General features: G+C 53.3%; 9 protein-coding genes across 9 annotated transcripts; 3 read left to right on the top strand and 6 right to left on the bottom strand.

Annotated features, from left to right (window-relative positions):
* Positions 1 to 1838: 1838 nt before the first annotated feature.
* Positions 1839 to 2431, bottom strand: SMC6 (SMC6 structural maintenance of chromosomes DNA repair protein; the record flags this gene model as incomplete). Its single annotated transcript, XM_005835683.1, has 2 exons — positions 1839 to 2205; positions 2289 to 2431. Coding segments are annotated over 2 exons (510 nt in total), but the record flags the coding sequence as incomplete, so codon positions are not given.
* Positions 2432 to 3165: 734 nt separating this feature from the next.
* On the top strand, positions 3166 to 4373 carry GUITHDRAFT_93540 (20S proteasome subunit beta type 4). Its single transcript, XM_005835682.1, has 6 exons — positions 3166 to 3367; positions 3501 to 3630; positions 3676 to 3759; positions 3811 to 3873; positions 3924 to 4113; positions 4159 to 4373. The coding sequence occupies exons 1-6, from the start codon at positions 3250 to 3252 to the stop codon at positions 4273 to 4275; spliced, it is 702 nt and encodes a 233-aa protein (XP_005835739.1). The 5' UTR covers positions 3166 to 3249; the 3' UTR covers positions 4276 to 4373.
* GUITHDRAFT_151678 (hypothetical protein) lies at positions 4326 to 5541 on the bottom strand. The gene is made up of 5 exons (XM_005835681.1): positions 5401 to 5541; positions 5070 to 5130; positions 4853 to 4993; positions 4696 to 4767; positions 4326 to 4646 (listed from the first exon to the last, which is right to left on the bottom strand). The coding sequence occupies exons 1-5, from the start codon at positions 5529 to 5531 to the stop codon at positions 4482 to 4484; spliced, it is 570 nt and encodes a 189-aa protein (XP_005835738.1). The 5' UTR covers positions 5532 to 5541; the 3' UTR covers positions 4326 to 4481.
* Positions 5542 to 6668: 1127 nt separating this feature from the next.
* GUITHDRAFT_105386 (hypothetical protein) lies at positions 6669 to 7424 on the top strand (the record flags this gene model as incomplete). The annotated part of the gene is made up of 3 exons (XM_005835680.1): positions 6669 to 7040; positions 7118 to 7190; positions 7369 to 7424. The coding sequence occupies 3 exons, from the start codon at positions 6669 to 6671 to the stop codon at positions 7422 to 7424; spliced, it is 501 nt and encodes a 166-aa protein (XP_005835737.1).
* Positions 7425 to 7663: 239 nt separating this feature from the next.
* Positions 7664 to 10484, bottom strand: GUITHDRAFT_105385 (hypothetical protein; the record flags this gene model as incomplete). The annotated part of the gene is made up of 18 exons (XM_005835679.1): positions 7664 to 7777; positions 7974 to 8042; positions 8088 to 8131; positions 8187 to 8280; positions 8327 to 8362; positions 8446 to 8545; positions 8589 to 8665; positions 8716 to 8746; positions 8791 to 8858; positions 8902 to 9103; positions 9153 to 9194; positions 9243 to 9316; positions 9475 to 9523; positions 9574 to 9629; positions 9680 to 9749; positions 9799 to 9844; positions 9899 to 10071; positions 10135 to 10484. The coding sequence occupies 18 exons, from the start codon at positions 10482 to 10484 to the stop codon at positions 7664 to 7666; spliced, it is 1695 nt and encodes a 564-aa protein (XP_005835736.1).
* Positions 10485 to 11893: 1409 nt separating this feature from the next.
* On the bottom strand, positions 11894 to 12832 carry GUITHDRAFT_68408 (hypothetical protein; the record flags this gene model as incomplete). Its single annotated transcript, XM_005835678.1, has 2 exons — positions 11894 to 12652; positions 12704 to 12832. The coding sequence occupies 2 exons, from the start codon at positions 12830 to 12832 to the stop codon at positions 11894 to 11896; spliced, it is 888 nt and encodes a 295-aa protein (XP_005835735.1).
* Positions 12833 to 15576: 2744 nt separating this feature from the next.
* GUITHDRAFT_151676 (hypothetical protein) lies at positions 15577 to 16324 on the top strand. The gene is made up of 3 exons (XM_005835677.1): positions 15577 to 15879; positions 15928 to 16081; positions 16131 to 16324. The coding sequence occupies exons 1-3, from the start codon at positions 15711 to 15713 to the stop codon at positions 16303 to 16305; spliced, it is 498 nt and encodes a 165-aa protein (XP_005835734.1). The 5' UTR covers positions 15577 to 15710; the 3' UTR covers positions 16306 to 16324.
* On the bottom strand, positions 16304 to 17495 carry GUITHDRAFT_85934 (hypothetical protein; the record flags this gene model as incomplete). The annotated part of the gene is made up of 3 exons (XM_005835676.1): positions 16304 to 16496; positions 16551 to 16688; positions 16779 to 17495. 3 exons carry the CDS (start codon positions 17493 to 17495, stop codon positions 16356 to 16358), a joined length of 996 nt encoding a protein of 331 aa, XP_005835733.1. The 3' UTR covers positions 16304 to 16355.
* A 3327-nt stretch (positions 17496 to 20822) lies between these two features.
* GUITHDRAFT_68559 (hypothetical protein) lies at positions 20823 to 21575 on the bottom strand (the record flags this gene model as incomplete). The annotated part of the gene is made up of 1 exon (XM_005835675.1): positions 20823 to 21575. A coding segment is annotated over one exon (753 nt), but the record flags the coding sequence as incomplete, so codon positions are not given.
* Between the last annotated feature and the right edge of the window lie 670 nt (positions 21576 to 22245).

Genomic DNA, 22245 nt, shown 5'->3' with positions numbered 1-22245 from the left:
AGACAGCTGTTCCATCGGTGTTGACATTCAGGCTCTCTTCGCTCATCACTTCTTCGATTTGCTCTCTCAACTCATGCAGCTCTCTGCTCACGCGTGTCAGCCTCTCCATCTCGTGCCTGCCTTGAGCACTCCCTCCGTACCTCTGCTTCTTGTTCAGCTCCTTCGTAGCTCCCACTGCTCTTCTCTCCCATTCGCTTCTCTCAGACTTCAGAGACTCAAGCTTTGCTTTCGCGCTCTCCAGCTTGCTCTTGGTGTCGATGATTTTTCTCTTCACTCTCTCAACCTCTCCCGACACGTCGACGGAGAAGTAAGCTTTGCTGTACACAGGTTTCGTCACTTCCGATCCATCCCGCTTTGCCCTCTGCCAGCGATCGACATTACGCTGCTCTGAGTCCAAGCTGTACGCTTCTCTACGAATCTCGTGCATAACACCATTGGACAAAGTCACTGATTCTAGTCGTCTGCGGATAATGCCTGTAGCCTCTTGAAAGCTAACAGCCACATGGATCTCATTGATCGAACAAGTGTCAATCAGAAAGTTGAGGATCACATTCTTCGTGAAAGCGTCTTGACTGTCGATCTCGATCACGTCCATGATAGTATTGTGATCACGGTACGGGCAGATGTTCTTGTCAAACTGGTCGGAGTTCATGCTTGCAAACTGTAGCGACGACCTCCCGTCCGATCTCCGTCTGGGATTTTTCTCTTCCCAAAGAGACATGCAGGTGTCCTTGTCTGCGTTCTTGCGAACCAAAAAGTAGGATGCAAACCGACCCAGAGCATTCCCGACGGCTTTGGACCATCGCTGGTCTTTCAGCTTGATGTAAGCTCCCACGGGTCCTATGGGGGGATTCCCTCCAAAGCGAGCTTGATTACGTGAGATGAGCTCTGCCATCTGCTTCACCTCAGGCCCGAAAGATGCAAGTCTGTCTCCGCTTCCGATGAGCTTCAACCTGTCGTGTTCTTTCTCATCTCTGTCGAGTTCTCGTCTCAGGATGGATGACTGCATTCCAAGTGAGACTCCAGCATCCACGTGATCAACGCAAGCGTATCAGCCCAGCCAGGGCTGCACGTGCAAGCTTACCTCTTCCTCAGCCTGACTCAGCTCATTTCGTAGCGAGACGACTTGTACTTCTGCTTCCTGTCTTTGTGTACCGTAATCTTCTATTTCTGCCTCGAGCTCCTCCTTTCTGACCTGTTGCAAATCGATCAATCACCGCCTTGAGCGTCCAAGGGACTCTGTCTCGGACCTTGAGTGCGTTCAGTGACACTTTGGCTGGCTTAGATCCGGTAGCTTGCTTGGACTGTACTTCCTGCTCAAGGAGATCGATATCCTTCTCAAGAGTCATGTTCTGTGTTTGCAGTTCGTTGCGAGAGAAGTTGAGCTTGTTGTACTCCTCTTTTTGTTCCTTGATCGTGTGCTCGATGGCAGCCTTCCTCTCGTTGATTTCAGGTGTAGCCTTATTCGTCTCGACAATTTTTAAGCTCAATTTTTCAAGGACTGCATTGTGTTGTTCAATCTTTCTATCGCTCTGTTCAAGATCTGCGTGTAATGATCGTTTCTCTTCCTCTACAACCTCAGCCTTGGATCGCCACTTCTTGACAGTACGCTTCTTCTCATGCACTTCAGCCCAGGCCAGCTCTCTCGCTAGCTCGAACTTCTCCTCACTCAATCTTCTGGCGTCTACCATGCTGTCATACGCCTCCTTGGCTGGCGTGAAGATGTTCTGCTCCCAATCTGCATTCTTCTTTTCCTTCGTGTTGATGATTTCCATCAGCTGCTCGGAGAGATGCTTGTTCTCGTTGATAAGATCATACGCATTCTTCAACCTCGTTGCTTCGAAAAAGAAGTCGTAAAAGCTTTTCTTGGTCGCTGACTGCAGAAGAGTCTTGGCGTCTTTCTGCGAGAGAACATGCACGGGGTTCTCGATCTGGTAGTTGAAATGCTGTAGGATCTTCATCAGATCTTCTTTCTTGGTCGACACCACGGTCCTATCCTCTGTCATGATCTTGAACGCTGAGGCGCCTGTCTTTTGGATTATTCTCTCGATGATGACCTCTTTCCCAAAGTCCCAGTTCTCACGGGAGTTGCTTCCACGATAAGGATCATCTCTACACTGTACAATCACAACCTCAACGATGCTCCTGTCCGCATATGGCCCGATCAGGTCCTTGAGAGCATCGCACCGACCAGTCAGCTTAGGCCTAGGAGCGTGATCAGACCAAGCACATCGTAAGAGAGGAAAACAAACTACAACATACACGCTTCTTGTTGTCATGAGTTTTACCTGCAGCCTAGCGCGATAGCCAGCGCCGTCAGCACAGCGCTCTTGCCCGTTCCGTTTTGACCATTGATGATGTTGATGTACTTGTGAAAGTCCACCGTCAGCTTGTTATGGCACATGAAGTTGTCCAAGCGGATGCGTCGAATCCAGGGGTATTCGTTGTCATCTGCATTCGGCTCATGGGTACTGGCGCTCCCCTGCTTCAAGTCAGGAAGAGGTGTAGAGGAAGGCTGTGTGGACCTGCTGCTCTGACTTGGAGCGCCTGCTAGAGTGGTTGTGCTCATCCAAGGCCTCTTCTGCCTTGCGTTTGGGAGGCATGGGATCGTCCTGGTAGCGAACAAGGGTCAGAGCTGAAGGGATTGCACAGTCCGATCTCATTGCTGGTCTGGTGTTGCCCGATAGATTGATACATTACTTTTGAGTATATCTTGTCTATATCGATCTGAGACTGGTGTGTGAGCCACCTTCTTAAATCCAAGAAGAGCCCAAACTTATTGATATTGATCTGCCGTCCAGCCCAAACTCGCTCTCGCATTCTCTATTTCAAATCTTTCTCTGTCTCTGTTTCTATTCCTCCTTCCCTCCTCTTCAGCTGTCTCTGTATCTGTCTCTGATCCTCCTTCCTCCTGTATCGTTCCTTCCTGCCGCCATGGTTTTCCGGTGCCTTCCACCACCATGCTGCACTACATGGAACCTCAAACCAAAATTTAGCGCCAAAATTGACTAAAACCCGTCGGGGAGCCACTAATGAAATCATTCGAACCAACTGAGTCTGAAGGGTCCGGGCCGGGAACCCGGAAGGGCACCGGGTCCATGATCATTCAGAGGCGGGTCTTCTTGTTGACTAAAACGAAACCTGAGACAGCTGTCCTTCAAGATGGCAGCGTTCGGTGCACACAATCCGCTCCTCCCAGGAGGAGATCAGTCTCTCTCCCGGCCTTTTGGCTTTGTTTCTCAGCCTTTCATGAAGACAAAGCCAGTTGCTGAGCCTTCCACCCGCACACAGCAGCCTATTGTGACTGGAACGGGCGTTCTTGGTATCAAGTACAATGGTGGAGTGATGCTGGCTTGTGACACGCTTGGTGAGTCTTTTGTACCGAATTCAAATTATTGTCTTCTCTTTTGTTTATTTCAGAATATCAGCAAGATCACTTCCATCTTTTTTTCATTTCTGTCGAGATTATACCTCCTTGGCCCGCTAACAAGCTGCCACAGGCTCATATGGAAGTCTTGCGAGATTTAGAACAGTAAAACGATTGGAAAAAGTTGGAGATTTTACTGTTGTCGGTGCAAGTGGAGATCTTAGTGACTTTCAAAAGATTTCCTCCATGTTGAGAGAGATGAGGTTTATCACTATCCCCTGAGATTTTTCTTCCTGATCCCGTTGCAGTACTTCAGACTCAGCGTATGATGATGGATGCAACATGACCCCTCGAGATATCCATCAGTACCTTGGAAGAGTCATGTACAACAGGTGATTAACTTTGAGATTTCTTGATGTATAGATCGTAACTCATTGGAATAGACGTAATAAGTTTGATCCGCTCTGGAATGAGCTGGTTGTGGCTGGATTTCGTGATGGGAAACCGTGAGTTTAACGCTTGAATTAATACGATCTTCTGATTGAGTTCCGGATAGATTTCTTGGAGCGGTGGATTTGATTGGCACCATGTATGAGGACGACATCATTGCAACCAGCTTTGGAAATTATGTTTGCTTGCCCCTAATGAGAAAGGCTGGCACAAATTTGAGCAAGGAGGAAGCGAAGCAAGTGATGGAAAACTGTCTCAGAGTTCTGTATTACAGGAACACGAAGTCCAGCACTAAGGTATTGTATCTCATTGTGTGTGTTATATTTGTTAACATATTTCAGATTCAAATCGCCACTGTTTCTGCTGAAGGAGTTGAAATCGGAGAACCGTTCGAGATTTCTACTTACTGGGGTTATTCTGCATTCCAGCATACGGAGTATCACGGGAAGAGGTTGTAGATGTGTTTGTACACCAAGACATGACTCGAGTAAGACTGATCGTCCCTTTTCTAATTATTGGTTTTAAAAACAAATCATTACATGCATCGTTACCAGGTAACATTGCAGCAGATCCACAGTTAGCTTAGTCACATATAGAGTTACAAGAATTTCACACGCTCATAAGCAGAGCTAGTGAAAGCAACGATGCATCCCGCACAGACACTCTACATCTTGCTGCCAGCTGGTGCCGAGGTGTCACAGAAGAAGAGCATCTGTCCCATCGGAGTGCTGGAAATCTTTTTCCAATACTTGAGTAGAATAGCTCTGCCCTTAGGCTGAGAGAAGTATCGAACAGTGGACACGAAAACAAAGAAAGAGAATATTACACCCTGGCATGAACGTAAGTTTTGCTGCAGTCATTCTGTCGAACAGTTTTACCGCAAAGATGGTACCAACAAAAACCAAAGGGACCCAAATGAAAGAGGTGACAAAGCCGAAAAACATCCATACCTGAGCAAAAAAAGTGTCAAAAATCAGGTCACACGCCTTGAAAAAACAAAGATTTTATGCACAGACAGAGGAGAATAAAACTTGCCGGTGCGGTGATGAAGGCAAAGAAAGCAAGTCCCATCATCACTGGGATGGCCATTGCGATCATAGCGGCAAGGAAACCATATGGCACATATGGCCTCGCCTTCTCAATGTATGGAACGACCGGTTGGATGTATGGTTTCGCCTTAGCAGTGTACGGCTTAGTCTGGATAACAACGCTCAAAAAGAGCAAAAAGCTTGTAGCAAAAAAAAAAAAGTACCTTGGTGGCAAATTCATTTTCAATGGCAGAGATGCTCTTGGAGATGCTCTTGGAAATCTTACTGTTGCAAAGGGAAATTTCTCAGTTGGAAATTACCACGAAACTCAAGAATGAGATGAGAAGGTTGTTATGAAAAACAAATGCAGGGAAATGCTCAGATATTAACAATCAGCGCGCTGGCACAGGACATTCGTAAACATGGAGATATCGAACACGACAAGAAAATCCAACACTATCTGTGGGGCTGAATCCAAAATCTCGCTTGGTTGAAGAGGCAGAAAGGCATATACTATAAATCCATCCAAAACCAAGAGAGAATTGACCAACTTACTTTTCAAAGATGAATGAGGAGGTTTTCTTGCCATAGGCATAGGACGTGTCAACCAAAGAGTTCACAGCTCCTGAAGTGAGCTCTCCAGCGGAGGCGACAAGGCGGAAGGGAAGGCGAAGTGTTCTGGGCATTGCAGCCAATGGGGCGGATGAGGAGACGCGACGCACTGGCAGGGTTGAGATTCAACGGAAAGGGGTAGGTGGGGTGCCAACAAAGATAGGGGGGGTCGGGGTAGAAAAGTTTAAGAATGAGGGGTTCGATTGGTGTTTGCAAGGGGTACGAGGGTTCTGTTTCGAAATAGACCGGAGGGTGGCTTGCATGGGTAGGTGGGTGGAAGGATTCAAAAGCCTTGGGGTAGGAAAAATAATAATAATATGTGTAGTACCGCACAGTTTATATAAGATGTATATTTGTACCTTTATTCTTAATCTTGTTACAAAACGGTGGGTTCCACAGGGTACAGACTTGTACATTTTTTACTTTTGATTTTTACGATCGATACAGGCCAACGGAAGTAAAACTTATTTAAAATAAAATATTTTACAAGGTTTGTGTAGTCCGGAGAAGTCGGCCGGTCCGAGGCGGCGGTAGTACAAGACCGCGCATGTCCCTTCGATCGAACGAGCAGACGCCCTACCGAGAGGCGTACCGGCGTACGGCAGTGTACCGTGTACGGTAGTCGGCCGGCCCGCTGGCTGGGCCGCACTCAGTCGGCGGTCGCCGGGCCGCGCCACGGAGGCTGAGCTGAGCCGCCCGGCGGGCCCCGGGCCGCCGGGCCCGACTCACCGGCGAGTACAAGTTGCTCCGAGTAGTACCGTACCGTCCGCCGTCACCTGCTAGTGCCTAGCTTTCAGGTTCGGCAAGTTCGTCAAGCGGCCGGGCCGCTCTATTTTACTACTCAAGTTAATGATTACAAGGCTTCGGCGCTGCCACACACAGTGACACAGTTTTAGGGACACAGTGTGGCACGGTGACTTGGACAAACTGAAACCGTCTTGCGGCCCGGCCGGGCCCGGCCCAGGGCCGGGCAGTCCGTACTGCCTGGAAGAAAGTGGCGAAATGAGCTGACATGGTTTTGCTCATCCTGTCCCCCTCGCACTGACATGGTTGACTGCACATGTCGCAGGGAGGGAGTGAAGATGCCGCGGGCAAAAAGAGGGCTGCTCCTGCTGATAGTTTTCATCATGGGAATGCTTGTGGAGCCGCTAGAGAGCGCAGGACGAGGACGACGAAAAGGGCAGGAAGGCGAAGAGGAAACGATCTACCGCATGGCAGAAGAAGCAAGGGATACTGTTTCTCACACGTTGAGCGAGATGTTCTCATCCAAGCCGAATGATCATGAGGTGAAGAAGACCCAACCAAGACCTCATGACACAAGCTTGATCAAAGCTAGCATTTCATGCAGGCAAATGGATGTTGACGCTTGTGAGCGGATCTCGAACGAGGCCCGGAAGGAAAGTTCCCATTTGGGTCAAATCTGGCTGAGCCTGGCCAAAGAGAGGGCAAAAGAAGTAGAGAAGCGGCTGGAGGAGAAAGAACAGCGGCGACGCAGTGCAACAAAGAAGGAGAAGGATCTTGCGAGCATGTATTTGCACCAGGCGTCACTGGCACAGTCGCAAGCAGATTTGGAAGGAGAAGAGGTGAGCAACATCTAAGAGCGCTTGCTGAGTGAACAAACTTACAAAGATGAGCCGCTGTTAACACTGGGTCTTTGCAGGCAGACGATGAGATGAAAGATGCCCAGAAAGAGACAGCTCTTGGAAGGGAATGCATCGGCGGATCTGCTCTAGGTGAAATTAGAGCGAGCTTCATCATCTCACTTGTTTCAAGCTTGCAAACAACTTGAACACTTAAGGGCTGCCAACAGACTTTCAAAGACTAAGAAGAAGAAACACGTCGACAATATACTTCAGGTCAGTTTCACTTCTGCTTTCGCATCAGGTTTCCTGATACTTTTGGGATGCTCAGACGACCGGAATGTTGTTGGATGGTATGCGGACATGTTTGAAAACAAGAGATCCTAAGATCTGCAAAGAATCGATTACAGCTGCTTCTGCGCAGAGAAAAATGGATGAGATCGAAACGAACCAAGTTGGATGACATTAGCTCACTTTTACAGAACCGTTAAACGAGCAAACGAAACAGGAGGAGAGAGCAGGAAGAGTTGAGGATTACGACGAGGAGACTAGTAGCATACATGACAAGGAATGAGGAGAGAAGAGAGCGACATGAGTTGAGAGGAAGAAACGGGTTTGAAGGATGATCACAACTTGGCCGAATTCCCACTGATCGCCAAGATGGCAGAATGCAACTCGACCATCGCCAGAGTATCCAAGGCACAATAATCTTTCAGATTCTTGCGGATCTCTTTCGATTCCTTGACAGCAGGGTCAAATGGTGCAAAATGCTGGAAGACAGGAAGGAGGCGGGGAAAGGGGGCGACGAGCAAGTTGAGCGAGACTCGAGATATAAGTACAGGTGGAGAAATCATCACAACAAGGCGGGTGAGGAGGAGTGGAGGGGAGGGAGGGCCATAGGGTGAATGAGAGCGGAAGCATCAGAACATCGCCTACCTCTGCATCTGCAATTCGAAGGCGCTGGAATGCACTGGAGGCCTCAAAACCGTTCTTGATGGACATCTCCTGCTCCGGTAGGTGAGGAAAACTCGCTCGGACACACTCGCTGACCTTGTAGGCAGACTGATAGGATGGGACGAGGACGGGAAGAGTGACTTTGAGGGAAGAGCTTCCTTTGAACTCCGGGTGCGTTATAGTCTCCCTGATGACCTGAAAGAAAGAAGAAGGGATAAGCGCCAGGTGTTGGGATGGTTTGCTGTGTTGCCTTCTCGAGGTCGAAGAGGCGGGATATCACTTCCTCGATCTGTAAAGAACCGTTACACGTTATGATAAGATGCGTCAGCTTTCACCTGCTGTGCACGTGAGGGGAACCTCTGAGCGAATGCCTGCAAGCGTAAGAGGTTGTTAGATAACAGCATGGGAGGGGGTCGGGGGAGGATTTTGACCGAGGAGGAGGAGGGATTATGACCTTCAAGTGTGTCTTCTCAAACGACGAGTAGACAAAGATTGATCCCTGATCCCCAAGGCACTCAAGGAGATAGTCACATAAATCAAGACGGAAATCTGCCCTGAGCAGATTTAGGACTCCAGCATGTGGAAGCATCAACTGACTTGGCGTCGGCGAGAAACTCCATATGTTGCAACTCACTGTCGACATCAGCTCGTTTGTGCAAAGAGAACTGTGTGATCTGCCTCCGATCGTCATTCCGCTGTCTTTCATAGAGCACATTCACATTACCATCGGTTGCCAGGGAGCGAGGTCGTCGAACCTGTTTCACTGGTCACCAAAGGCGTTGACTCCCCTCACAGCAACCAGGGATACAGAGGATTGATACTCTCGAAGTCTAGGTAGAGGAATGGTCCCTTCGTCTCTTGCAGGTGCTAAAAGCAATGAGAACCTCACAGGATACTCTCCCTCCTCTACCTGTTTGAGCTTTCTGACATCGACGATCACCTCCTTCTTCATAACACTCTCATAGAACTTCAGCTGATCCTTCGTCAGAAGTGTGGGCGGGACTTTCTCGATCTGCGGCATCTCAACGGCACGGAAAGGGGTGATGACATGATGGACGACACGGACCTCGAGGCCATGGGCGGCAACTTGGTCAAACCTGCTGCCCGTGAGCCTGGAAAGAGCGTCAACAGTCAAAGGGAAAGATCTTTGACCTCGCACACCTGGGAAGCTGCCAGATCGGATTCTTAAGATCCTTCTCAAAGCTGTTTCCTAACGTGAGAGAGGGAGTTGTCGAGAGGTAAACAAATCACCAGGTCTGAAATTGAGGGCATTTCTTGCAGAAAGGCATCGGGATGGCGTCTGGACAATTTTCACTTCTGGTGATCTGCAGAAAGACATGAGAAGAAAATCCAACTTGGATCTCAGGCGAGCGCACATCAATGGTCTGAGATAGGGAGATCCCTCCTTTGTCCGATGAAATTTTCTGGCGATGCCGCAGCAAGATTGAGAGTTCAACAACTTGCGGAGTCTGGTCACCTTTACCAGGTCTTCTGTGCCAAAGAGATCTTGGGAAACATCACACTTGACAAACCTTGCAAAACAAGTCATATCACTCTGCCTCTCACCTCTCCCTTCCCCTACAAAGATTTCTTGTCCATCCCCAACCTATACGACATGGAGACGGCAATGATAGACGCCTGCGTTCGACCTCTCAGTCATCGTCCCTTCCCAGAATCTCCTCATACACCTTGACGATGTTGACTCCTGACAAATTCAAGATCGCCGCGGTGTATGCCGCATCCAGAAGGTAATCCTTGCTGTCTCCATCACGTTACTCCCTCTGGCAACTTGGCGAACAAGTCTGACCTTGACATCTCCGAACAGCACTTAATCTCTACAAGCTCCCATCTTCCTGAATGCATGCAGCATCACCCTCGATAATTCTCTTGGCCTTCTCCTCCTTCACCGTCTCCGAGGTACTCCAGCACATCCGCTCTTGCCACCGCCTCGTTGAACACGAAAGAAGCCTGACAGAGGGCAGGACTGTCATGCTCGACCTTGCCAGCTTCGATGTCTCTCATCAGCTCCATCGTTTCCTTGCATGCTTTCTTCAGCTTTACACTCTCCACCTTCGTCGCCCTGCAGTCCAAAACACAAGCAAGACATCAGCATCCTCTGAATGAGCAAGTTGTGCATCCTTACTCCGGGTACATGTGCGCAAGACAGTCTTGCTCAAACTGCTGGCCGAGCTGCATGAGGTAGAGATCGTTATCGCTGATCTCCTTGGATGCGTCGATCTGTCCTGCTCGTCGAAACCATCCGAGCCTCGAGCATTGCAGCGCATCAAGGAAAACCTTCTTGTTCACCAGGCCCAAGTCCCCGACGTCGTTGGGGCGCGCGCGACACAGGAGACGATGGCGGGTGCGATGGAGATGAGGACGGGGGGGCAGGCAGCGATGGCTCCATGCCATGACTGGGAGGCGGGACGATGCTTGCGCGCTCTCCGCCATCATCACCGACACCGCCGGCATGAAGGCCGCCATGGGACGCATCCGCGCTCAAAATGAACCAGCGGGAGGGACCACTTTTATTCATCGGGGAAGGGAAGAGGATGAAGATGGTGGGGGGGGGAGGGGGGGAGGATGGGAGCGGGGGGGGGGTAACGGCAGAGACAGGAAGTGGAAGGGGCAGAGGAGGAACAAGATCATGGCAGCTGCGAAGAATCTTGTGTACGGACTTGAACATTCAAAGAATAAACAGGAGGCGAACATGGAAACACGAGGAGAAGAACTCGAGCAGTGGGCCTCGTCGCCCGCTACGACTTGGGGGATCGAGGGGGCGAACGACTTATCTTCATCCTGCCCTGGTTCTTCTTGCTCGCCTGAGGCAGCGGGAAAGTCAGGGAACGTTGGGCGGAGTTTCACAGTGCTTACCTTGTCGTCCCCTCCCTTGCCCGTCTGATGAGCTGCTGTCATCACAAACGAGTCCTGAGCCGTCTCGCCCTCCCTCCTCTGAAGCTGCTCCTGCGCATGATCCCGCTCCTGCAGCCTCTCACTGCTAGCATTCGCAACTAGCAAGGACGACTCACTTGCATCGCTCTCTTGAGCCCCTCCCTGCTCTGTTCCAGCTGGGCGAGCAGCTCGCCTGTCTCGCCGTCCTCCTGCTCGGCCAGCCGATCTCTGAGCCCCTGAAGCCTCTCGTGCAACCGCTCGTGCGACTTCTGGACAGCCTCGAGCAGTCGCGACTGGGGGGTTGGGATGAGTGGAGGAGCAACGCTGGAACCTCCTCCTCGTCACCTGACTCTCCTCCTTCTCCCTGCACTTCCGCTCCTTGGACCTCAACGACTCGATCGCCTCACTCAGGGCCTGCCGGGGCAGGGGCAAGAAGATGAGAGGAGGAGGGAGGAAGAGGGGTACATAACCTTCTCGATCCTCAACAGGTTCTCCTTGGTGGCCTCTGCATCCTCTCGGATGCTGTCGAGCTGTACCTGAGCATCAACCTTCTCCTCATCCGCCTGCTGTCACATGAGCAGAAGAGATGGACAAGGCGAGGTGTCAGCAAGGGCGCAGGGACCTTGTGCTTGATGTCGTCAATTTCTTCCTGAGTTTGCTGTTTCATCATGATCTCGTTGTTGATCCTGGACGAGCATTCGACGTGAGACTTGCAACCGCCATATGCACGTCACTCACTTTGCCTGAACTTTCGGCAACTCGTCAGCGAGTGGGGACAGATGCTTGAGTTGCTTCGTCAATCTGGGAATCGCCGTCGACTCAAAGTGCGCCTGAGACGTTCATCATGTGTGGATGTTGCATCGACCATGATCAACACTCACCTTGTTCTCCTCGACAACCTCCACGACCATGTTATTGTTCGAGTAAGACACGTCATTCCAAGATATATCAAGCTCAATCAAACTCTTTCCTGCTCGGAAACTCAGCATCGCATCGATCCCAGCCCAGACCTACCCACCTGATCTCAGAGACACAGCCAGCTGACCGACGCATTCATCTTTCATATTTACATCCCTTAGAAACAGTTTCTTCAGCGTTGTGTTGAGCTCAAGCCCCGAACTGATCATCGAGACTCCCAAAGAGTGCAACTTGTTCATGGACAGGTTCAGTGACGTCAGACAGCAGTTGGACCTCAAACAGCTGCCGATCTCTCTTGCAGCATGCTGCGAGATCGCGTTCTGAGACAAGTCCAGCGTCTTCAAAGTGAAGTTGTCACGGAGACGGTTGAAGAGCAGATTCGCTCCTTCGTTGGAAATCGAGTTGTTGCTCAGCTTCAAGATTTCCATGATGCAGAACGATCCCTCTGTGTCGTTCCCTCCTGCTTTCGTCGGCGACGGGGCCACGATCGGGAACATCTCCGCTAGCCCTGACAACCCTGCGGATCCCAACTTGTTGTGGCACATGGATAAGCTCGTCAGCCTAGTGTTGGACTTCAGCCCGAGTCCGAGCGCCTGCCCTCCGGGCCCCTCGATGTCGTTGAAGTCAAGGCAGAGGCTCTGGAGGATGTTGTCTCCCTTCAACGCGTCTGCAAGAAAGTTCGCTCCTTCGTCCGAGATCTGATTGCGACTGAGGTCAAGCGAGGTCAAGCCGCCGACAGCGAGAGTGTCGGACAGGAGCTTGATCGCCTTGTTCTTGAGGCCGTTGGATGAGAGATCCAATGATCGCAAGGACGTGTTGAGGTGCAGACCTGGGGCCAATGATCGCATGCCCTGGCAGAGCAAATTAGCAGAATGAAGGAATGCTCCGCTTGCGCTACTCACCCTGAGGGCAATGCTGTTTGCATCCAACTTCAGACTCGTAAGGGTCGTGTTGACTGCTAGGCAGTTAGAAAGTGACTCCATTCCCGCAGGCCCAATGATGTTCCTGTCCCCTGACGCTGTGCCCAACATCAACACCTTCACCCTGCAGCAACGATCAGCGAACAAACAGAGCCAACGGCAATGAAAGCACGATGCAGCATACGTGTTGTTGTGGGCGAGATAATCAAAGAGTCGCGAAGCTCCACTCGCTCCAATGCCGATCGAGCTCATGTCAATATGCTCCAAACGAACCCCGGGCTCTACCAGGATTTTCCCTAACTCTTCTGCTCCCAGATCTCCTATGCGATTACACGACACGTCCAACTTCTGACATGTAACCAAGAGACTCGAAACAGAAAATATCTTGACAAGCGTCTTCACAAATTCTAGTCCAACTCCACATCCGCTAAGGTACAAGTCATTCGGCTTGAACCTGTTGTTGAAGAGCGAAGAAAACTTGTCGAACTGATTCGTGTTGGGCTTGATGCCTACGTCTCTACACTTTGCATAGTACAAGCTCCGGATCATAGACACCTCTGAAGTAGAGAAGGTTGAGATCGGAGCAGTGAGGGGGAATTCGGGGACTGCTGAAGGGTTATGAGGGGTATATGCGCTGATAGGCCTTCGGATAGCCGGGGCTGTTGACGGCCGAATCGACGTAGAACCAAAGCTTCTCACAGAGTCTCGATGAGACAGATCTCCGAGGAATCGCCTTCCAGAGAATGTGTTGGACTTGGAGTCGAGACCGACTGGTCTCGTTGACGCTACATCCTTCGCTGACCATGGCCTTGCTTTCAACAGTTTCTTGACCTGGAGTGGGAAATGATCGTGGTGAGTTGAGAAGTGCTTTTCATGGTTTCAAGCAGACGTAATCATGGAACACTCTCGTATGCATATGTTCAGGTGAACTAGTGGACATTGCGACATCAACAACCATCCCTTCCATGCTTAGACACAGTATCAGTGCGTCTTCTTTGCAAAGGGGTGAGAGCATTGGAGCTGAAGGTGACAGTGCTCGAAGAGGGAGAGAACAAGGAGGCTGCACGCTTGGAGGGTTGAGGGAAGGTCAGGAGTGACAGCAAGCATCTCTCACCGCGCTCCTCGGCGGGCTCCTTGCGCCATCGTAGCGAAGATCTGAACCCGCCATGCCAGCAGGGTTCAGTTGAGGGCACAGGCGGTAGGAAAACCGTGCAGTAGATAGGGTTCAGCCAGATCGGAGGGGTGGGTAGTAGGATGAAGGGTAGGTCGTCTCACCCTTGCAACAAAGAGGAAAGGCGTGGGAAGAGGGAGGGTGGGGTCACTAGAGATAATGACTTTTAGACATCAAGGGGAGGGGGTTCTTTTAAACTTAACGCAAGCAGGGGGTACTAAGTGATGTACCTCGGACAACTTGACAAGCACCCTGAGGGGGTGGGGTTCATTCTGACGGTAGGACGCCTCTGGGTTAGCCGGGGGACAGGGGGGGTACGGCGGTACCATCACCGCATAGAACTACCGCCCGGGGGGTGGCTGGCAGGGGTCTTTTGACGCGACCGTTGAAACCGCCACCATCTGAGGCCGGGCGAGGCAGGCTCGGACCGAGCGGGCACAGTGCTACTGATCGGACCGTCGGATCAACTTGATCTGGCACCGTGTGCGCGGGGCACGGTGACTGCGAGTCACGGAGTAAGGGCCTGACTCGCCATGATCATCGAGTCGGATCGGCAGCCTGAGACTCAGAGGTGGGCGCCGCTACTACGGCGGGGCCGGAGTCCGCGGCGCGGGGCGCGGCCCCGGGGCCGCCGCTGTGCACCTTGGCCCGGCCCTCACTGGCCGCAATGGGCCGCACCGCGGGGCCCGCGCCGGCCCCGCCGCCGGCCCCGCCGCCGGGGCCCCCCGGGGGGGGAGCCGATCCCGGCCTCCGGCCCGGGGGCCCCCGGCTTCAAGTCCCGGCGAGTTCGGACGCCGAACGGTTCGCCGGAACGGTCTGAGTTACGGCGTAGTACCGTACTGCCGGGTACTAGTACTACGGTACTAAACCGCCGTCACTGACGGGCCAGTAACGCTGCCGCAGCCCGCTGACTCAGTGTTCACCATCCTGATCATCCGCCGTCGGACCGTCCGACGGTCGGACCATGATCGGATCCGGGCCGGAGGCCGCCCGGCTCTACCTTCATGTGGTTTGACCAGCCTTGAGAGCACTAAGAATGAATCAGGGGGGGTCAGTAGCCTAAGTGGAACCCGTGAAAATAAGGATATATGGAGGGGTGGGGGTGGTCAGATTTATCCCGTGGTTGGCGGGACCTACGGGGACGGTAAATTCGGGCAGAAAGATAAGATAGAAGTGATCTCTGATGGGGTAAAGGTACAGGATTATCCTTTCAGAGTCAAGGAGATAATGTAGAAGGGGGGAGGAAGCTGTTGCGGGCAGGCGATAGATACGGTTTGATAATGTTCGGAGGTACTGGAGGTGCCAGGGGAGGTAGGGGTACGAGGGCTAGGGAGAGCAATGCTGGCGGAAGCGGAGCAAGGTTTGCTATGAGTTGACAAACAGTGAATGAGAAGAGAGAAAAGAAAGAAACGAAGAAGAAGACAGACAGGCTGATAGACACAGACAGTCGGAAATACACAAGTACAGGCAGTTAAGAAAGACAGACCATACAAACAAGACAAGACTGAAGGAGATAATTCGGTCAGGTAACATCGGCCCACCTCCACTCGCTGTGCAGAAGCCGGTTCTGTCTATTGTTTGACAATGTATGGTCCAATCTCGAAAGAATGGAGGACGCAGATGAGCCTGGACAATTATGAACCAGCGGAAAGCCGATCCTCGACGGCTCACTCCTCCATGGCGTCCTCCCCCCTTCACTCCCACGGAAGTGTGCAGAACCTAGACTTCAACGGCGTCTTTGAAACGCGACTAGACCCTCCTACAGAGCGGGAGCTGAACAGTTTGACGTACTACGACTTGATCCAAGATCTCCCATGCATGCAAGGGAGCGCATCCAAGTTACCAGGAGGCATCAAGGATCAGCTGAGCGTGCTAGAGAAGATGTACGAGCGGACAAGGGTACCCAACAACGTTGTGTCAGGGAAGGAGCTAGTGGTGTACGGCATGCTCAAGCACCACGTTCATTCGGACTGGATCGGAGCGTCAGGCTAGTTTCCATCGCCTTTCCCTCCTGTGCTGACTCTTGCTCCTTCAGAGTGCATCCAGCGTGCCATTGACATGGACGAGAACGACCTTGCGGCGTTGAATGCTTATGGGTCTCTGATGCTAGATGTTGGGAGCTACTACAGGCTGCAAGACAACGCTGCTGAGAGGGAGTACTGTCAGAGAATATTCAAGATGGCACTCAAGTAAGATTGTGACAGTTCTCAACTCTCAGTTGTAACCCTTGACAATCAGATGGCAAGACGGCAAAGTGGTTCATCCAAACTATCACAACCACCTTCAGAGGAATCTCTCCAGACTGGCCAAGAAAGCCCTGCAAGGCTTTCGATACCTACACAACTTCTGGTTGGAGGTGCACCGCTCTTTGTTAACGGCAGAGCTTGCAAGGGTGGGAGAAGGGAAACAGTAAACAAGGGCATGTTCACTTGAGACAGCTTCAGCAGCTTCTGTAACTTCTTGTCACTTCTGTTCTCCGGACGAGGGAGGTGGGGCCCGCCGCACAACAGGCGTGTAGACGTGACCGCCTTTCCGTCGCAACATGTTGATCTCTGCTTTGAGTGCCTCCATCTCCCTCGCCTGCAGCTTCACCAGACTGACGAGCTGCCGCAACCAGTCAGTCTCGCCATCCCCCCCCCCGCAAAGTTGTTGTCTCACCTGTTCCCTCTCAGCTTTCACCTTCTCCTTTGAAGGTCCGACTTCTGCCACCATGCGAGACTGTGTGGAGTTGAGCTCCTTCTCCAAACGATGCTGAGCTGCTGTAAGCTCTGCCACCCTCTCAAGCTTCTCCGTGTTCTACAGACAAGTCAACACAGAGAAGAGCAACAAACTCAGGAGAGGAGACGATGATGAAAACTGTGACGTAAGAGGGAGGAAGCATCCTACCTGTTTGGTAACGCCAGCAAGCTCTCCTGCCGCCTGATCGATCTGCTTCTGCCATGCTCGTAGCTCCTTGGCGTTCTTCTTTTCCAGCTGCTTCAGTTGCTCTCTCAGTTCTTCCGCTGTCTTGTTCACCCCCATCTTCTCCAGCACATCCAAGTCCACTTCCTGCCCGAACTTCAACATCTGAACATCGCGGGAACGAGCCTCCAGCTCCCGGAGCCTCTCCTCCTTGACTTTCTTGCTCTTCAGCAGGTTCACATGCTCCTTCCTGAGCAGCTTCTGGTTCTTGCGCAGCTCCTCCTTCTCCTCTTTGAGCTCATCTATCCTGCTCCTCAACCTCTTCAGGCCAGAGTTGGTGAAGACGATGGTGTTGGAGAGGTCGGGAGGCAGCTTATCCTCGACCAGACACTTGATCTGATGCATCTTGAGAGTAATGACGACTCTGATCTCGTTCAACTTCTGCTGCTTGAAAGTCTGGAACTGCTGGATCTCCTGCTCTGTCTGCCGCAGGGCCGAGTCGATGATTTTCTCCTTCTTCACCAGCCCGTCCAGGTCTTTCTTGAGCTGATCCGCCCCTTTCTGGTACTCTGCCAGCATCTCTTCCTGATCCAGACGCTTTTCTCTGAGCTCACACACCTGTTCGAAGAGCGAGGGGTCGCACCCTGGAGGACAGAACTCCTCCTCCTCCTCCTCTTCCTCCTCCTCATCGAAGTCCGACATGTCGTCCTCGTCCTCGTCCTCGTCCTCTCCCTCTTCATCGTCCTCTTCACCCTCGTTGGCCTTCTTCTTCATCCTCTTGATTTTCTTCTTGAAGATCTTCAGCAGGGGCTCATGGAACTTGTTCGAGTCGGGGACGAGCTGGGAAAACTCCATCATCACCTGCTTGGGGTTCAACTTCTCGATCTCGTGCTTCTTGGTAGCGATCTTGTCGTTGCATTCTTTGATCTTCGACGCGATGTCCGCCTTCTCCTCCCTCTTCCCGTTGAGTTTGGTGACCAGAGCGTTGTCTCGCTTCTCGAACTCCTTGAGCAGCTGCAGCTCCTGCAGCAGCACCAGCATCCTCAGGTCCATCATCTTGATGTCCGCCTCCAGCTTGAACCTCTCCCGCCGCAGGTTGCGGATCGCCTCGTCGTAGGCCTGCACCGTCTGCTCAATCTTCTCTATCATCTTCTCCTTCTCGTACTGCAGCTGCACTTTGCGGATGTGAGCTTCTATCTGCTCGAGCTCGGACATCTCGTACTCGTCGATTGAGAGCTCTCCTCCTCCTCCCCCCCCTCCTGCTCCTCCTGTCTCGTGCACAGAGCTGTGCGTGCCCGACGACCGGAAGGTATCCATCGAGCTCGTCTGGTTGACGACGCTCGAGGTTTCGCTGCCCAGGTGCTTCTTCAGCGTCTCCTGCTGGGGGATGTCGAGGGAAGGGAGCTTTGAACCGCGGGTGAACCGCAGCTCGGGGAACTCGTCCTGCTCTAGGATGGAGGGCTGCCAGAGCTCCCCGGTGGGGATCCCCAGCTCCGCATCGATCTCTCGGATCCGCTGGTTGTCAGCCTCGATGTTGCTGATGATGCGCTTCTTGAGGTCCCTGAGCGCCAGCAGACGGTCGTTGAAGCCCATCTTGATGGAGTGGATGCTCTCCTCCAGCAGGACCATCTGCCTCCTCTTCTTCTCCGCGTCGATCCTCAGGTGCTCCGGCACCACGTAGTCCTCGTCCGTCTTCAGCTTGTAGTCCCCCATGTGCGTCTGCGCGTGCTGGATAGCCGACACGTCCTTGGGGTCCTCGTACTTGTCGTCGGGTTTCATCGCCAGCAGCTGCTCCCACTTCCGCTGCCTCTGTTGCCGCAGGATCTTGCGGATCTCCTGCTTCGATACCCCCTTCTCCTCCAGCTCCTCTGCCGTCAGGTCCCGGACGTCCTGCTCCTCTGCCCCCCCTGCCGTTGCCTGCCCAGTCTCCGTGGCAACCCCCTCTGCTCCTTCCTTCCCTTCTGCCAGACTCTCCTTCCTCTCCTCCTGGTTGATCAGCTGGTGGACGGCTGCGATGTTGTCCTTCTGCTCCTGCGTGAGCTTCGGGGTGCGGAAGCTGTGGACCGCGTACGGGGAGCGAAGAGCATGCAGGACGATGTGCTCTACTGCTACGTTATCAATGAAGGCCTTCCTGAGCTTTTCCAGAGCTTTGCTCTTCTTCTCGCTCTCCCACGCCAGCTCCTTCCTCGCCTCCTCCACCTTCTCTGCCGCCTCCTTCTCCAGGATGATCCTGAGTTCAGGATCGACCTCGAACTCGTCCCTGTCCAGTCGCTCACCGGGAGGAAGGGCCTCGTTCGCCTGCACCAGCTGCTCGAACTCTTCACGGATCTGCAGGATGGTCTCACGGACGCGCTCCTTCTTCTTCTCCGCCTCCGCCTTCCTCCTGTCTTCCTCTGCCTGGATCTTCTCCTGCTGAATCGAATAATGCTTCGGGTCCACAATGTCCTCCACCTTCTCCTCCTCCGCCACCTCCGCCTGTGCCTTGAGCTCCTCCAGCCTCACTGCCTCTGCCATCAGCTCCTTCTCCTTGAGGGCGGACGCGTCCTGCGCAAGCACCTGCGCCATGGAGGCATGAAAGTCCTCCGTTATCCGCAGCTGCAGCACGTTCCCGTCCACCGCCGACGACACTAGCGCCTCCTCGTCGAAGGAGATGCTTGCTCCTGTGATGGCCGCGTCACACCCATGGAGATTCCCCCTCCAGCACTTGGAGGCGAGTCTCAAGGAGGAGTCCAGCTGCTCTCCGATGCCTCTCAGGGCCACAGAGCCGTCGCTCCCTCCTGTGATGAGGTACCTGCCGGAGTGGGAGAGGCGCATGAAGACGATGGAGGAGGTGTGGGTAGTGAGCTCCTGCAGTGGGTGTTTGTAGTCGAAGGAGCACTCGTACAGGACCCCTCTCGTCTCCGGCCCGTCGAAGCTAAGGAGGAAACTTGAGTCCGTCATGAACAAGCAGCTCTTGGGCGCTCCGTTGGGGATGACCTCCGGCTCCGGCTCCGGCTCCTCCTCCTCCTCCGGCTCCTCTCCCTGATCCTCTCCCTCCTTCTTGGGCTTCGCCGGCTTCTCAGGGAGGACGATCTTCCTCTCGAAGTTGTACTTATTCTGTTGGCATGAGGAGGTGATGTCGAAGGTGGTGGAGGTGTTGATCTCCTCTACAGGAGGCAGCTTGAAGCTTATGATCTCCCCCTCGCTGCCTGTGAACGGGTCGATGCACGCCAGCAGACTCTCGCAGTCCGGCGACCACGACATGCAGGAGACGGACGAATTGCAACTGATGAAGCCTATCGGCTCCATCTTCAACTCCTCCTTCTCATCCTTCACCACGTTTTGCAGAAAGATGGTGTTGTCCTGCGAGCAGGACGCGATCTTCCTCCCGTCAGGACTGAACTTCACCATGTTCACCCTCTTTGTGTGAGGCTTCGACACGGACTGCAAGTGCCAACTGTCGCGGAGCTGCTTCAGCATGCGCACCACCCCGTCCTCGAACCCCACAGCGATCATGGTCCCTTCCTCGTCCACGGAGAGAGGCCCCCACATCATGCACGAGCAAGCTTGCGGAAACGTCTGCTGGAAGACAGTCTTCCTGTCCACAAGGTTGTGCAGGCGGATCGACCCGTCGCTTCCTGCGGTGGCAAAGAACGGTCCTCGGGGAGAAGCTTCACAGCCCGCGATCCCTCCAGCATGGAAGGACATTATCTTCGAAGCACTCAGCTCCTCCTGCCCCGTCCCGATGCGCCACAGAGCCCCTGAGTCGTCCTGCACCAGCCACTCCTTGAACTTTCCCTCTCGATCCAAGTGCATGGTCTTCACGCTGACCCTCCTCTCCTCCTTGCCGCCTTCTGTGATCAGGAACTCCTTCACTGGGTTGATGGTGCACCTTGGCTCGTCCTCCTCCGGCTCAGCAAGGTCGATCTTGGGGTACTCCCAGTAGCGCAGGAACCCGTCCATGCCGGCAGAGACGATCAAGTCTCCCTGCTGCCACAGCATCTCAATCATCCCGTTGTGGCACTGCCCCTTGCTGGTGAAGATCTCAACCTTGATAAGGCCTCCATCCCACAGCAGCAGGTTCCCAGACTCGCTTCCTGTCAGCACTTTCCCGTCCGCGAGCTCCAGGTAGGCAGAGATGTCGGAGAGCTCGATGGCGCCGAACTTTCCGATCTCTCCCTGCAGCTTGAGTCCTGTGAAGGTGTGCGCCATCTTCCAGAAGCGGATGTGACCTGTCCCGGAAGTGTAGAGAGTTCCATCGAAGCGATCAGAGAACGAGACGTTGAAGACCTCCTGTGAGAAGGCCTTGGCTCTCAGCATCACTGCCTCCTTCTTCCAGTCCCACACATGGAGGAGGTAGTCAGGGAAGCCTCCCACTGTCGCCAGCATCTCCCCCGTCTTGTCGAATCGCAGATCACTGAAGGAACGTTCGGTTCCCTCCTTCAAGATCCTGATCAGCCGGAGGGAGGGATACTCATAGATGTAGACGTTAGGGCTTCCCCCCACGTGCTTCTCGCCTACAGCAAAGTAGTTCCCTGATGGGTGGACGGTGATGGCTCCGATGCCTCCGTTGTCGATTCCCTCGAGATATTCCTTCTCCAACGTGACCAGGTCAAGGATCACCACCGTGCTCCCTGCGCAAGTCAACAACTTCGCCTCCCCGAGGCGGTGGAGATTATTTCTCCTCTGGGTTTCCCATCCGTAGGAGTGATGCAGGAAGACAGTCTCCCTCTTGATGAACTCCTTGCCGAGCGACGAACGCTCCTGCCGTTTCTTCTCCACATCATAAGTAATGTCCGCCATCTCTGCGCTTGAATTGCTCTGCTCGTTGCTCGTTACTTGTTCTTCTCCACCCTCACCCCCTGCTCCTTGCTGGATTTCAGCTCCTTGCTCCGTTTCTGCTCCTTGATCTGCTGGCTCAGGCATTGCTTCTGTCCCTGAAGTCCCTGCAGCTGGCTCGCTCGCGTCCCCATTGTCTCTTTCAACTCCCTCAACATTCGCTGCAACGTCGCCATCACCTTCAGTTGCCACAGCCTCCGCCGATGACTCCTCACCCGTGGCTGCAGCTTCAGCTTCGGTAGGCATTCCTCCTTCAGTCACTTGCTCTGTACTCGGAAGGTCTTGGTCCTGCAACCCATCCCCAGCATCACCCTGTCCTTCCATTTCAGCCTCAACCGGCTCCCCTGCGCCTTCTGTTTCCTCAGCGGTCCTGTCCGTCGTCGAGGTCTGATCATTCGCGGCATCTACGGCATCAGCAGGAGCAGCTCCTCCTCCATCATCCCCCGTTTCAGTCGGCGCCACCTGAGTAGAATCTGTTTCTTGTGTACCAGCTGCTTGCTCCCCTAGCGCCTCCACTGCCCCGTCACCCACCAGGACGTCGCCCTCCTCTACGACGGCACCTTCTCCAGGTTCTTCAGCTTCGGTTACTTGAGAGGGAGCTGGGTCCTCTGGTACAGCTCCGTCGGCCATGGCG

Source organism: Guillardia theta (assembly GCF_000315625.1).
Source record: "Guillardia theta CCMP2712 unplaced genomic scaffold GUITHscaffold_20, whole genome shotgun sequence".
Taxonomy (NCBI): Eukaryota; class Cryptophyceae; order Pyrenomonadales; family Geminigeraceae; genus Guillardia; species Guillardia theta.
Note: the sequence above shows the minus strand (reverse complement) of the source record. Positions and strands in the feature narration are given on the sequence as shown.

Excerpts from the sequence above, each read along its gene's own strand:
- GUITHDRAFT_93540 (XM_005835682.1), top strand. The coding sequence starts at position 3,250 with ATGAAGACAAAGCCAGTTGCTGAGCCTTCCACCCGCACACAGCAGCCT. Across the intron at positions 3,368-3,500 it reads GCTGGCTTGTGACACGCTTG|GCTCATATGGAAGTCTTGCG; the intron begins GTGAGTCTTTTG and ends AAGCTGCCACAG. Across the intron at positions 3,631-3,675 it reads TCCATGTTGAGAGAGATGAG|TACTTCAGACTCAGCGTATG; the intron begins GTTTATCACTAT and ends ATCCCGTTGCAG.
- GUITHDRAFT_151678 (XM_005835681.1), bottom strand. The coding sequence starts at position 5,531 with ATGCCCAGAACACTTCGCCTTCCCTTCCGCCTTGTCGCCTCCGCTGGA. Across the intron at positions 4,768-4,852 it reads TTGCCTTCATCACCGCACCG|GTATGGATGTTTTTCGGCTT; the intron begins GCAAGTTTTATT and ends TTTTTTGCTCAG. Across the intron at positions 4,647-4,695 it reads TTGTTGGTACCATCTTTGCG|GGTGTAATATTCTCTTTCTT; the intron begins GTAAAACTGTTC and ends CGTTCATGCCAG.
- GUITHDRAFT_151676 (XM_005835677.1), top strand. The coding sequence starts at position 15,711 with ATGCAAGGGAGCGCATCCAAGTTACCAGGAGGCATCAAGGATCAGCTG. Across the intron at positions 15,880-15,927 it reads GGACTGGATCGGAGCGTCAG|AGTGCATCCAGCGTGCCATT; the intron begins GCTAGTTTCCAT and ends TTGCTCCTTCAG. Across the intron at positions 16,082-16,130 it reads ATATTCAAGATGGCACTCAA|ATGGCAAGACGGCAAAGTGG; the intron begins GTAAGATTGTGA and ends CTTGACAATCAG.